Source organism: Rhinatrema bivittatum, chromosome 8, assembly GCF_901001135.1.
Source record: "Rhinatrema bivittatum chromosome 8, aRhiBiv1.1, whole genome shotgun sequence".
In the NCBI taxonomy this organism is placed as follows: Eukaryota; Metazoa; Chordata; class Amphibia; order Gymnophiona; family Rhinatrematidae; genus Rhinatrema; species Rhinatrema bivittatum.
The window spans coordinates 160,761,722-160,776,684 of record NC_042622.1 but is presented as its reverse complement, the minus strand read 5'-3'; the positions used below and the strand labels follow the sequence as shown (position 1 = coordinate 160,776,684).

Sequence of the window (14,963 nt, the reverse complement as noted above, 5' to 3'; positions counted from 1 at the left end):
TCATTTTCCATAAATAAGCAGGCTGAGTTAGCCATTATATGTGTGTGACATCATCCAGTGACATTGAATGGATTCATTCTCTAAGCTAGTAGAGCTTTAGGCTCTACTGAGCATGTGCAGGATCTCCTGCACGGGCATTTCCTCGTGAACCTCCTCAGTCATTTTTTTTTCTCTCAAATTTTAAACTTCAAATTTTTTTCAGTACTTTGCTTCAACTTTGGTTCTTGATACTTGCAACAGCAGTTTTCATTGCTAAAAATATTTTTGAGAAAATTTTATCTCCTCAGCATGTCTGGCAAAAAGAAAATGACTGTGAGTGGCTTCGACAACTGCATTTGTGGTAATGTTCTGCTCTCACAGACAAGCATGAGTTTTGCTATTGATGCCTTGACCGGGACCTCAACCAGGCAAATTGTAATGCCTGTGCACAGATGACCCTGAGTTTTCAGAGCCCCAGGGATAACAGGATTGAGGAACTGCATAAATTTCTTTGAAGTCAAGGTAGATTCTCTTCCTGCAATGCAGCAGCAGCATCTGACTTGCCGGGAAAAGAGCTGAGCCAGGAGCTCCTCAAAACTTCCCCAATGGATCAGGCAGAAATAATGGGGTCAAGTAACACAAGCCATCCTGCATTGCAGAAGAAGTGGCTTCATTCCCCAAGTCTGTCAGAACCTGCATCTAGGAAGCAAAATGCTTTGAATCCTGGTGCATTAGCACTGTTGACATGACCAGCTTCAGTGGTGTCTGTGCATTGCATGTCGGTGAGCTTGATGAATCAATGTGCTCGGCATACAGTGCATTGGAGAATGGTGCATCGGTGCATATTATGCACTCAATGCATAGTGTATGCGATACGTAATACACACAGTGCACGAAGCACTGGCACACTCAACACAATGCATCTTGGCTCATAGTATATGGGATTTGTGAATCCTTAACACATCTATATGACCCAGTGATGCACAGTGCCAGAACACATTGCATCACAACCTCTTCTAAACTAACAGACCTGATGCAATCGATGCATGCATCATTAAAGCATCCTTGCTCTGTGCCATCCTCGTCAAGGCAACTCAGATGGAATCATTGAAGAATCGAGCTCTGCATCAGAGTCATCAAAGCTGTATTGCCTGTGCAGCTCCGTGCAGGCCACCCTAGGTCAATGGTGGAAGAGATCCTGCTACCTCTATTCCCTCCAATTACCAGAGTCCTCAGGCCTTCTAGATCACCAAGGGAGGACTTCCGAGTGGAGACTCCTAGATCCAGTGATTTTAATAGTACTGCTTACCTCTAATAAGCCACCTAGTGACGCGCACTATTCTCATCTCAGAAGAGGGTGTCCTACCACCAACATCATGTGAGAACACACGTAAGTTGCTTGACCAGATTGCTGTTATGGTGAGAAGTTTCTTTACCTCTTTGACTAAGGAGACAGAAGGAACTATCCAAACACTCGTCTCCACCTTTGTCAGAGTCCCAGTTACGCCTATAGGGCTGAACACATAATTAGAACCTTTGGTATGGGGTTCTTCATCATCCCACTCAGTTGTAGCAGACTCAAGTTAGAGGTGGTTGAGCAAGATATTTCCCCTCAGGGGCTTCCAGAACAACCTTTCAGTTCACCTGGGTTAGTGGACCATACTGCGTCATCACTGGGGGTCCTGGGTTAGTGGACACCATACCTCACCCCTGGAGGACTTGATATATTCTAAGTTTGAGGAAAAGATGGAATGGCATTGGGAGTTAATGTACTTTAAAGATAGAGACATCTGCTCAGAAGTTTTCAGGCTGCTCCGCTTACTGGTCACCCCATCGGAACCAGTGGCTTTTCCAGTACACAACATTCTGAACTTACTTCAGATGAGAATGTGAGAAACACTTATCTCTGATGTTCCAGCAGCTAGAAAACTGGATCTAAAATTCTAAAGTACAGATTCCAAAAATCTCTGGAGTTTGGAGTTATGCAATTGCCACACCAGTCCGTCATTATGGAATCCACTCTTTAAAAAAAAAAGTTATTTTTCAAGGTTCCATGCTTGCCACTTGTATTGCTACTCACCAATTCTATCTGGTGCAATAACTTCACGAATGCATTCACAAAAACAAAAACTTTTGTATAACCTATGGAGGGTGGAAGTTATTATCCCCAACCACTTTTTGATGCAGAAGAAGGTATATGTCACCTTCTCCAATCTGTCTAGGGTAATTTGACTCCATTTCTTGTACCTCCTCAGCTTCCATTGCAGCTCAATGTATGGCATGGCTTAGAGCAAGTAGCATGTGAGAAGTCTATGACAAGTTGGTGGACTTATCTGGGAAACAACCTGTATGGTGAGAAGCTGAAAGCAACAGTTGCTCAAATAAAAGAACATACTCTTTATAGACATCATTTCCGGCCTGTTCAACAGTACCACCTGCTGCTGCTTCCTGCCCAATGACAACCACTTCTGGCCAGCCCTCAGCAGCATGAAAGCAGTTGGCCTAAAATCACATAGCAGGCCAAGCCTAAACCTAGACCCAATTCTTGATCCCTCTGAACAATCTTTACCTCTCTTCCCTCAGGGAAGAATCCAAATCTCTTGGAGTCATGGCACCAGATAACCAACGACTTCTGTGTCATCAGAATTATACAGTCTGAAAATTATTTGCATTTCTCCCGACTACCATTGCTTCCTTATTATTTGACTCTCAATCTAGATCCATCTCACTTGACACAGCTTCGCCTCGAAGAACAGTCACGTCAATAGTGAGCAATACAGCCAGTTTCGCCATCCCAACATGGACAAGGCTTCTACTTCTATTTCCTCTTCCCCCAAGAAATACAGGAGGGTTGAGGCGCATTCTCCAGTTGAGCAAACATCTACTCTGAGAAAAATTCAAAATTAAATTTCTCAGTATGATTCTTCCCTACAGCCAAAAGGAGGGAATGGATGTGCCCTTTCGTTTTGAAGGATGCATATTCTTATATACCCATCCTTCCTTCCCACTGACACTACCTTAACTTCAATGTGGATTCTTCCTCCTACCAATATAAGCTACTCCCTTTTGGGCTTTCAACCAAAGCAGAGCAATCTGAGGAAAGTGCAACAGAGCAGGAGGAGTGCCAGAGGAATGATCCTGCAGTGACTAAGTTGAAGAAACCAGAAAACTCATGATAGAGCTTCATAGCCTAGCCTGGAGAAGGCAAAACAGACAACCCAGAAAGGGGCAATACTGAATGGGCTGCTGGATGCAGCACTGATTGCCTGTGGGAGGCAATGCAGAGGAATTAGATGCAGGTGCTGAAGAGAGACCGGATAGAGGCATGGCAGAGAGACCAGACGGAAGTGTTGTGGGACCAGATGCAGGTGCTGCAGCGAGACCCAAGAGAGGTGCTTCCAAGAGGCTAGCTGGAAGTGCCGCAGAAAACCAGATGGAGGCGCTGCTGCAGAGAGCCCAGAGGGAGATGCTATGGAGACCCCAGCAAGAGGGGCTGCAGAAGAGCCAGTGCATGACACTACTGAGGGGCCAGAGATTGGCACTGTAGAGTGGCCAGAGGGTACTGAGAGGAATGCCAGAGAGGAGGCACCAGACACCTGGGAGCACCTACAACTGGTACCAAAGGAACTAAGATATGATGTCCCACAGCCAGTCCAAAGAGTCCAGCCGAGGCAAGATTGGAACCCGGAGCTAGAAATGGACTCAGTTAAAGGACTGGGGGTACACAGTGGGTGGTCATAATACTGCTGTCTGAGGTAACCCTAGAACCCTGACCCCAATCTTAGCTGGCAGGAGGCCAGATGAAGAGGAATGGGGGGGGGGGGGTGTGAGGCACTTCCCTGGATGGGATCCAGGAGGAGTGAAAACATTGGCTGACAGGTCCAAGCTGAGGGGGGTATGTATTGGAATGACCTTATTTCCCCTCTTTAACCTGTGTGGGACCAGCATTTAGCTTGGTACACCTTAAATTCTCCAGAGGGATAGAGCTCTGTTGGGAGGGGAATAAGAATGTAAACCCAGGTAGGATTAGGAGGGCCCTGCGGGTCTCCAGGAGCAAGGAGCTTCTGACCCTCTCTGAAGCTGTGTTGTGAGTGCACTGCAAAGGTAGGCAGTTTACTGGTATATTGATTTGCTGTTTGTTAATAAAAGTTGAGATTTCATTAGAAAAGGCTGGAGTCAGTATGGTTTTCTGCTCCAGCTCAGATTATTTGCTCAGTCATCCTCACACCATGTTTTATGTCATCAAACAGGCACAGGATAATGGTCTCTCTGCCAGGAAGCATTGGAAAGTTAGAACTGGGCAACCAGGAACTGGGCTATTTACCAGGGTACCTATATTCCAGGAATTTCCAACACATTAACAGATCACCTCAGCAGAGTATTCTGCCCACACGACTGGTCTATGCAACAGTCAACAACTGACAAACTATTCGACTTATGGGGGTCTCCTGTCAGTCGACCTATTCGCATTGGAGCAGAACAGAAAACTAAATCAGTTCTGCTTAGTTCTTCCTAGCTATCTGACTGGTTCAGGAAGCCTTCCTTCTTGATTAGGGAGCAAGCCTCATATGTGCTTTTCCACTGATACCACTGATCTCCAGAACAGTGCAGAAGTTACTGCAAGATCATGCTCGCTTGATCCTGGTAGCTTCATTGTGGCCCAGACAGACATGATTTGCATATTTAGAACAATTGTGTACATACATCTGGGGTCAGACCCTACATCATTAACTCAGGATGAAAGATTGCTTTATCTTCCAAACTTTCCATCCCTCAATCTAATCACTTAGAGGTTGAGTGCTCAGTAATCACAGGTCTTTCTCCCCCTAAAGCAATCAAATGCATAATGGTTTTGGCTAGAAAATTGACTAAAAAAACCCCCAGAAAATTACGCGCTCAAATGGAACAGATATCCCAAGTGGTGCTAATAAAATGCATTGGACCCATTTTTCTTGTGAGCTCAAGCATTTGCTGATGTACTTGTTCCATCTTTCTGACTAAGGCCTTGCCACTGCTTCTGAATGAGTACATCTCAGTGTTATAGTGGCTTACCATGTTCTAGTGGATGCTAAACCTGTAGCTACTCATTCACTGGTATTGAGCCTTATAAAAGGGTTATTACATGTTAAACCTCCAATATAAAGACCTCCATTTTCATGGGACTTGAATGTGGTCCTGTCTCAACTGATGAAACCACCTTTTGAGCTTCTAGAGACTGCTTTGAGAGTTCCTCATTTTCACAAGAAAACTCTTCGTTCAGTAATTGTAGCAGTGAGACAGGGAGAATTTCTTAATTTCTGGATATTTCTGAAGCATATCTCCAGATACCCATTTAGCTAGCTTATCAGAGGTTTCTCAGGTTTGTGGTTCTGGGTGGACATTACCAGTTTTGGGTGCTGCTTGTTGGCTTGGCCCTGATTCCAAAAATGTTTTCCAAAATAATGGGGGATGGTGGTAGCTCTTTGTAATGAGCTTCACCAAGAGCAAATTCGTAGCATCTCAAGTCCTGGAGTACTTAGGAGGGGGCATGTTTCTTAATGCAGAAGGCCAAGATCTTTATGACAGCAGAAATGATGGCCAGACTTCATGTAAGTTCAAAACCTGATATGGTTAAGGTTGCCCAGAATCTGGATCTATCTGCAGGTGCTGGGTTCCATGGTGTTGGTTTTGGACCTAGTGCCTTAGACTGTTGTCCACATGTGGCCATTACAAAGGATGCTGTTGACTCATTGGAAGGGATAAAAGAGGCCCAAAGAGAGGACAAGGCCATAGTGGAGAGATTAAATAAATTCTTTGCTTTGGTTTTTGAGGACGATGTAAGGCAGATACCCATGCAAGAACTGAAACAAATCTTGGTGAACCTGGAAGATGAACTAGTGCAAACTGACAAACTAAAGAGTAGCAAATCACCTGGACCAGATGGTGTACATTCCAGAGTGATGAAAAAACTGAAAAATGAAATTTCAGATTGTTAGTAATCTATAAACTATCATTAAATTCAACTATGGTGTCTGAAAATTGGAGTGTGGCCAATTTAATGCTGGTTTTTAAAAAGAGTTCCAGGAGTGATCTATAAAACTATAGAGCGGTGAATCTGATGTCAATGCCGGGAAAAATGGTTGAAACTATTCCAAAAAATATAATGTATAAGTGTCATTTATGAATGTTATTTATTGTAATCCACTGTGAATGTCAATAGAAGTTTCAGAATATAACATTTTATAAATAAAAATTACTGAACACATAGATAATTTATAGTTTAATGGGACAAAGCCAACATGGATTTAGCCAAGGAAAGTCTTGCCTCACCAATTTGTTACATTTCTGTGAAGGCATGAATAAACATGTGGATAAACGTGACCAGTTAGTATAATGTATATTGACTTTCAAAAAACAATTGATAGAGTGCCTCATGAGAGACTCTTGAGGAAATTAAAAGACATGGGTTAGAAGACAATGTCATTTTATGGATTTAGAACTAGTTAAAAGAAAACAGAGTAGGGCTAAATGGTCAATTTTCTCAATGGGAAAAGGTGAATAGTGGCATGCTCCAGGGGTCTGTACTGGGACCGCTGCTTTTAAATGTATTTATAAATGACCTAGAGGTGGGAATGACGAGTGAGATGATCAGATTTGCTGATACAACATATTTCAAAGTTGTTGAGTCCCAAGAAGATTGTGAGAAATTGCAAGAGGACCTTGTGAAAATGGGAGACTGAGCATCCAAATGGCAAATGACATTTAATGTAGATAAGTGCAAAGTGATGCACAATGCAAGGCCCCCCATTGGGAGTCACCATCCAGGAAAAGGATCTAGGCATCATTGTGGATATGCTGACATCCTCTGCTTAGTATGTGGTGGCAACCAAGAAAGGAAATGGAATGCTAGGAATTATTAGGGAAGGAATGGAAAATAAAATAGAGAATATCATAATGCTTCTGTATCACTCCATGGTGCGACTGCACCTTAAATATTGTGTGCAGTTCTGGTCACTGCATCTCAAATAAGATATAGCGGAATTAGAAAAGGTACAGAGAAGGGCAAACAAAGTGATAAAAGGGGATGGAATGATTCCCCTATGAGGAAAGGCTAAAGAGGTTTGGATTCTTCAGCTTAGAGAAGAGACGGCTGAGAGGAGATCTGATAGAGGTCTATAAAATAATGAGTGGAGTGGAAGGGTAAATGTGTATCAGTAGTTTACTCTTTCAAAAAGTACAAAGACTAGGGGACATTCAATGAAGTTACTGGGTGATATGTTTAAGACATCCTCCATAAACAGAAATTGGTAATGTGGTGGACAAGAAATGTTTGTATATAAATAAATAAAACAAATAGAAAATGTGTTTACTCAACATATACAGAATTTGTTGCCGAAGGATATGGTGAATGCTGTTAGTGTAGCTGAGTTTAAAAAAGTTTGGACAAGTTCCTGGAAGAAAAGCCCATAAACCATTATTAAGGTGGACTTGGGGAAATCCTTCTTATCCCTGGGATGCATCATGGAATCTTTTGACCTTTTGGGATCCTACCTGTTACTTATGATTGGATTGGCCACTGTTGGAAACTGTTTTTAGGCCTTAGCACCTCTTCAGTCAAGGTTCATCTCAACGCCATTAAAGTGTATTACCAACAGGTGGAAATGGCTTTCTGCACCCTTTGGTAACCAAATTAATGAAAGGACTGTGTCTTTCCAGACCTCTGGTCAGTAAACCTCCAGTGCTTTGGGACCTCCGTGTGGTCCTAGCTAAACTAATGAAACCTTCTTTCGAGCCACTCAAGTCCATGGACTTGAATTTTCTCACCTGGAAAGCGTTTCTTGTGGCCATCACTTTGGCACCAAGAGTAAGTGAACCACAAGCTCTGGTTTCATATTCACCATATCTTCAGTTTTTCATAATAGGGAGGTTTTACGAACCCTCCCCCATTTCCTTCTGAAAGTGGTACCTGCGTTTCACTTTAATCAAACGTATCGTGCTGCCTGTATTGTTTTCAAGATCACATATGCCACGAGGTGAATGTAATTTTCACCAGCATATGCCCTAAAGAGGACTCAACCTCACCATCAAGCTTCTCAACTGTTCATATCCTTTCATCACAATAGATTGGGAAGGGCAGTTGCCAAACAAACTTTGTCCAGTTGGCTGACTGCCTTAGAGATTATGCAATCTATCAGTGGTTCTTCTTGGGGCGAAAACTTTAGAAGACATTTGCAAAGCTGCTACTTAATTGTCTGTGCTTGCTTCACATTCCACTGCTATTTGGACTGTAACTTTGCGCAGGCAGTTCTGTACTGCTTGTTCATCTGGTAGTCCGCTCTTCTAATAATGGAGATGGTTTGTCTTTAAGTAGATGCTCTACAGGGCAACCCTCAGCTTAGGATTCCCCACCCATAATGGCTAATTCATGCTTGCTTGTCCACAGAGAAAGCAATGCATACCTATAAACAGGGTTCTCCGTAGACAGGATAAATTAGCCATTCTTAATACCCACCTCCCTCCCTCCCTGAAATCGGCTACCTCACTAAAATTAAGCTCAGGAAGAAACTGAGGGGCTCAAGAGGCAGCGTACACATGGGAACGCCTACCCATGTTCAGTAAAGTCTATACTGAGCTCTAAGAACTAGATATGTGTGGGCACTGTCTGATGACATCACCCATGCATAATGGGTAATTCATCTTATCAAGAACCCTGTTTACAGGTAAGCAAACTTGCCTTCTAAACTCCCCGAATGCCAGTTATCCATAGATTCTGACTATTGTAAGAATTAATTAATGGAAAGGAAATTGGTAACAATTCTTGCTCTCACCACCTTTGTGTTTTTTTCTATTAATTTGGTTATTTTAATCTCTCTGCCCCTAATGTTATGTGACTTTCTGCTGTGAATGGAACCCTTGTATGTGTGGTACAATTGTACTCATCATTTTGATCACTGTATAGCCCTGGCTGAAGAAAATGGAAGTGTGCCAGACCTGTTCACCAGTAAGCAGCCTTGTTTAGTTCAGAAACAGGTTTCTTTACAACATTACTCAAGTTTTCTTTATATTTTTTTCCAGGCATAAACTGGCTGATCAGAAGACCCGAAAATGTGTGGGCCGGGATGAATTCCGCCTGATACATTATGCTGGAGAGGTTAACTACAGTGTTGCAGGTAATACTCAAGGGGTTGTGGACAATGTTCCCTGTAAACTGAGAACGTATGCAGCACGCAGGTTGTGAAACAAGCGTACACAGGAAAATAGCATGCGCAAAGAAAGGAAAATAGAATAGTGTTTCAGAAAGCACCGTGCACAAATGTATACACTACATTGTACACAAGAACCTTTTGTGCACATAACCCACAAAAAATCAGAGGGATCGTTAGGGGAGACTTAAGATAGGGGGTGGTTATGAAACTTTATCTGCAATTCTTTCCAGGTTATCCACAATTTTTATCCTCTTTCATTTATTAATGTTTATTTATATACCGTCAATCTGTAACACAAGCTTGGCGATTAACAATAAAATGACACGACACCCTTATTTACCAGGCTAAAATCACTTGGCTTGCTTTTTCTTTTCTTCAAATTTTGGGAATAAGGGCAAACAGAAAGGAGGCAAGAAGTAAATCTCTTTTTTTTTTTTTTTTAAATGTCTGAAAGCTTTATTTGTCCCCTCTTTAATTTATCCTGTGTATTTTTAAATCTGGGCATATTTAGTGAGCTGGGAATTAATATCTGCAGGTTTGTGTGTGTATTGAGACAAGTGGAGTGTAAGCCTCAGAGTGATTATATTTCCCACTTACTGTTCTTGCAGTCAGTAGATCAGGGACAGGAGTGGTAAAGGAGGTACTCCAATGTGCATTTGTTTTTCTGGAGCCACCACCTTACATGGCTTACATCTATATGGCCTTAAGATCTTGCCATACCAATCCAGACAAGTGGGTTATGCCTCCCCTGCCAGCGGGTAGAGCATTGCATTCAAAGAGCGAGATTAAAAAGGCCATGCCTCGGTTTTTTTTTGCTTTGCTGACATGCCTCGCCAATGCTTAAGCCTGCTTTCTCAAAGTCTTTTCCCCCCATTGTCCCAGCAGCAGGGATGTAGTTTTCCCTGTAGCTGTGACATTCTGCCATCTCTTCTTCTCTTCTGCTTGCTCCTAGTGCCACCAGCTTTAATTTGCTTCCAAGGCTGCAGGTTTCCAGTCCTACTTGTCTCAATACTCGAGTCTCCTGGGAAACACTAAAAAGTTCTGGGCTTCTCTGTTTACTGCTCCAGCCACTCCCCTTCAGTAAGCCTGCAGAGAACAGAAGAGAAGAGATAAGCCTGGAGCACACACACGCTTCAGGCAGCATGTGAGGAGGTGCTGCAATAGACACAACTCAGTCTGCATCTGTGATTCCAGGACTTGGGAAGCAGCCGATGGTAGAGTGAAGGTGCACAGGTCAGGGAGCTGTGACTTACAGGGATAGTGTTGGGAGTAAAGCGAGTGCTGGAGTCAGGGAGGGGAGGAAAGGAAAGAATCCTGGGATCGTCCCTGGATGGGGGAAAGTAGTGGTGGAAAGAGTGAGCGTGGATTAGCAGGGAGGTAGTGGAACAGAAAAAGTTGATCAAGCATTTATTCCTTCTGCTCCCCCCCCCCCCCCAGGCTAATCAATAGTAAATCTCAGGGTGACCACAACTCGGAAGTTTCCAAGTATGCCTGTCGCTGGTTCTGACTACAGATCCTCAACCCCAGCAGCGCTAAAATTCAAGACGTGTGACTACCGTAATATCGTTTCATCCTCCAAGTGTGTGTCTGTCACCATGTGGCCTCTGATACGAGGCACCATGGTGACAGACACACAGGAGACATGATCTGCACATAAGGTGTTTTTGCTTTATTTGTATGAGAATGCCTAAAAGTGATACATTTCCCAGTATAGTTAGAAATTTTCTCATTCCTGGTTTTAAAGGTTCTAGTGAAGTATGATTTTTGTATTCAGCTAAGAAATTGACAGAATTAATGTTGTTTCATCCTTCTCCCTCCCCCCATTATAGGTTTTCTGGATAAAAATAATGATCTCCTTTTTCGAAATTTGAAGGAGGTGAGTATATGTAATGGAATTACTTAACGTGAGTCTGACTACTCCGGCTAAGGATGTAATCAGAAGCTAAGCCTTTAGTGGTAGATTCAGCGTTCTTGCACGAACATCACATGACAGTAACAACTATGAGAACATAAGAGGTAAACACCAGATGTGCAGGATCTGTGGTGAGAGAGTTAGAATTGCAAGACTGCGTGTTGGGAAAATTGCATACATTTCTCAAAATATGCAGATGAAAGAGTATAACATGAGGCAGGAGTGGAGGAGTAGCCTAGTGCTTAGAGCGGGTGGGCTGTGAACCGGGGAGACCAGGATTCAAGACCCACTGTTGCTTCTTGTGACCTTTACCCTCCATTGCCTCAGGTACAAAATTACAGGGTCATTCGTCAAAATGCGTTATGGCATTAATGCTCACGGTAAGGTGTTAACGCCATAAATCATGTGTTTGGGCGGGATTAATTAAAATGGGAGGCAATATCGCACCGTGCAATAGCATAATGCATGTTATTGCATATTTTTAACGCTGGAAATAACTACACCTTTTTTCCTGGTATTAAGCTGTGCAATATGCCCGAAACAGCCATAAACTCAATTTGCGATAAAGATTGCAAATTGCATGTCGGCCATTTCTGGGCTTGGGAGAGGAGTGGAGTGGAGTAGAGAGAGAGCCTCTGGGGTGGCCTTCACAGTATTCAACTATTTATAACCACTAAAGGAGGGCCAGCTAATAGCTCGAGGTGAGATTTTGGTGGTGGTTTAGGGGCCAGTTTGACATGCAGAATGATTCGTATGAACAGCACAGTTCATCTCGGTGAAGATTGGATGTCATTTGGAGTGAGGAAAGTCTCACAAAGATGAGATTTCTACATTGTTCTCTCGCCCTAGCTTGATGGTATCCTGCGAAGTGAAAATCTGGCAGGTATAATACATTTAATGTGCATTGCGATAAAATACCTATGCGAAGCGATAAGATAGCGCCCGGTGTGGTAACTGTAAAATTATCATAGCCACACCCCTTTTCCTTATCGCGGGCATTATTCATGCGAAATTTATAGCATTTTGATGAATCTAGGCCAAAGATTGTAAGCCCTCTGGGGATAGGGAAATACCTACAGTACCTGAATGTAATATGCTTTGAAGAGCCGACAAGCGGAATATAAAAATCTAAATAAATAAATGGCAGAGGGACAGACAGTGAGAGAGAATCCTTAATGACAGAAGCAGCAGCTTCCCTAACCATAAGAAAAGTATTTGAACTACATTATTATCATTGCAGCTATTGTCTTTGCTATATCTGTGGATTCTGCCTTGCTTTCTGGAACTTAACCTAGCATCAATAATAATCCTGGTATCTATTGTGTGCTGACTCGGAGTGTGTGTGTGTGTCTGTGTCTGTGTGTGTTTTCTTAAGTAGTGGGTCCTGTCAGGAGAGAAGGAGGTTACTGGGGGTTACTGCTTTGTGTCTTGAAGTACCGGATCTTGTAAGAACGGGAGTCTGCAGGATACTGGCTTCTTGTGCTTTTGTGTCCTTACTACACAGACACACACACACTTCAAAAAAGGATGTTAAAAGCATTCTTGGGAAGATAGAAGAAGCAAGACCAAAGGCTAAGGCGAAGAGTTAGGCTTGTCTATTAGGGGAGGAATGGGAGAGCAAGTAAACAGTAGTAAGCAAGAACAAGTGAGGGAAAGATGGCGCTGGTGTGCCAGCTGGGTTTGATGTTATACTTAGAATAGCCCTGACTATGGATTGTCCTGCCATAAATCAGATAGAGGGGCCCCTCTTGTATAATTATCTGAAACCAATTTTTTGCCCATAGTTTTGTTTTGTCTGCAGCTGAAAAAAATGAATACGGATTATTTCTTGGCATAGATGGATCATTATGTGTTTGATCTTAGTGTCAGAGGCAAGAGGATCAAACAGGCCACTGTGGCTGACAAAAATACAGCCATCCCACCACAGCACCATTCCAGCTTAAGCAGTGATTATCACTGGCTTCAGCTGGTATAGTTTCTGACAGGCTGAGCAGCTGATTTTCGTTCAGAAGCTTTACTATCTCTAGCCAGCAGAAGTACCGTGATAGTGGCTTTTGCTCTGGTAGTTGCCAGGCCTGCTTTTAAGGCTCCAGAGTTCCTGGCTGAGAATTAGTGGGGTCTCTGGAGCTTTCAGTTTTTTCCAAGCACTGAGGGGGCCGATGCAATAGGGGGATTAGCACCTATTTAACGTGTGTCCGATGCGGAGTGAATGAGATAGCGCTCATTACATGCAAATGCATGTGAATGAGCCTATTACTCATTCACTCCGCATGCAAAAAGATAAATGTGCGTCTCAGCACAGGTAAAAAAGTACAGAAAAGCAGAAAAAACTGCTTTTCTGTACTTCTTTTTTTAAAGTTAAAAAAAAAAAAAAAACTCTGCAGACTGCCAAGTTATGAAGACCGACGCCGGTAAACTTGGCCTCTGTTTTCATAACTGGCCGTCTGCCAATAATGAAAATGGCTGCCGATAAACTCGGCAAGCTGAAGACGTAGAGACAGTAACACCAGGAGCAGGAACTGAGGAACAAGACAAGAACTCAGGAGCACAGAACAAAAGTATCATGGACTGAGGCTAGAAGCACATGAGGAGTCCTGCTGCTGAGGCATCAATGAAGGGCCCAGGCCAGCCTTAAATAGGAGGAAGCCACTGATGATATCAAAGGGATCAGAATTGGGCTTATAATGCAATAAAAAAACCCCAGATATCTCTATTCAGTTGTATGAATCCCTTAGTAAATATTATACGTAGAATAATGGTGCTGTGCAATTTGTAATACTACTATTAAGGACATGATTGAGCTAGGGAGAGAAACCTCTTTAATTCTAACAGATAAACACCTACTGTCCCTTTACAGGCCATGTGCGACACTGAGAATTCAATTATTAACCAGTGCTTTGACAGGACAGAACTGACGGACAAGAAGAGGCCTGAAACTGTAAGAACAAGCTTTTCTTGATATTACGAATCACTGCAAAGACCAATAGAGTGCTTCTGAGAACAAGGAAAATTGCTGAGGAAAAATACTCATATTTCCCTCTGATTCTCAGTCTTTCTCCTTGCTTTTGCTTTCTTAACCATTTTTCCCTTTCTGTTAATCTCTCCCATTTGTTCGTTTTTTTTTTTTTGACTATGATAACTGACTAACTTGTATGTTTCTTTTCCTTTTCTTTTCTGCTCCAGGCAGTGACTCAGTTTAAGAACAGTCTGTCCCAATTAATGGAGATTCTGGTGTCAAAAGAGCCTTCATATATTCGATGTATCAAACCTAATGATGCCAAGCAGGCTGGTAAAGTCTTTCCTTCTGTCCTTCCTTAGCGTGTCTTTGCTGTTTTCATGTCAGACCAGTCCAGACAAGCGGGTCCTGTTCCTGAGCCAGCAGATGAAGACAGTGGATAGATAGCTTAAGTATTTCTTTGTCTCCAGCAGACAATGCAGACTTGTTACAAGCTGGCCGTTCCTGGGAAGGCTTTACTTTGAGGTGCCCAGTGGAGCATAGGCTGAGTGATGGGGATCTTCCGGGTGATGGCCCTATTGAGATTGATTCTCCCTTTCCTCTTGGGAACCAACTTAGTTGGGAGTCAGACTTCCCACCAAGTGGTCCCCAGTGACTTTATTCCCTTGGTGGGTCCCATAGGAGGATCTGCTGACAGCGCACTCTCCCTCTATTCTTGGAAAGCAACAGGGAGCTGGTGAAGCTTATTTAAAAAAAACCAAAAAAAAACCAACTTGTTCCATGACTCTGGTGACACTGTGGCAGATTGCGGTGCTGGTGCAGGGACACTGATGCAGTGAGTGGCACAGGATGATGGGGATGCAGGATAGTGATCTGTGCAGAGAGAGCTGGTAACAGGACTATGTGACATTACAGGGAAAGGTGATGATGG

At 43.0% G+C, this 14,963-nt stretch overlaps 1 protein-coding gene across 3 annotated transcripts in view; it reads left to right on the top strand.

Annotated features, from left to right (window-relative positions):
* Positions 1-14,963, top strand: part of MYO1C (myosin IC) — a 256,955-nt gene that overhangs the window by 164,640 nt on the left and 77,352 nt on the right. For all 3 annotated transcript variants that reach the window (XM_029614574.1, XM_029614576.1, XM_029614575.1), the window contains exons 15-18: positions 9,034-9,128; positions 10,994-11,040; positions 13,934-14,014; positions 14,260-14,365. In XM_029614574.1, the coding sequence (XP_029470434.1) occupies positions 9,034-9,128; positions 10,994-11,040; positions 13,934-14,014; positions 14,260-14,365 (329 nt within the window). The remainder of the gene's footprint in view (positions 1-9,033; positions 9,129-10,993; positions 11,041-13,933; positions 14,015-14,259; positions 14,366-14,963) is intronic.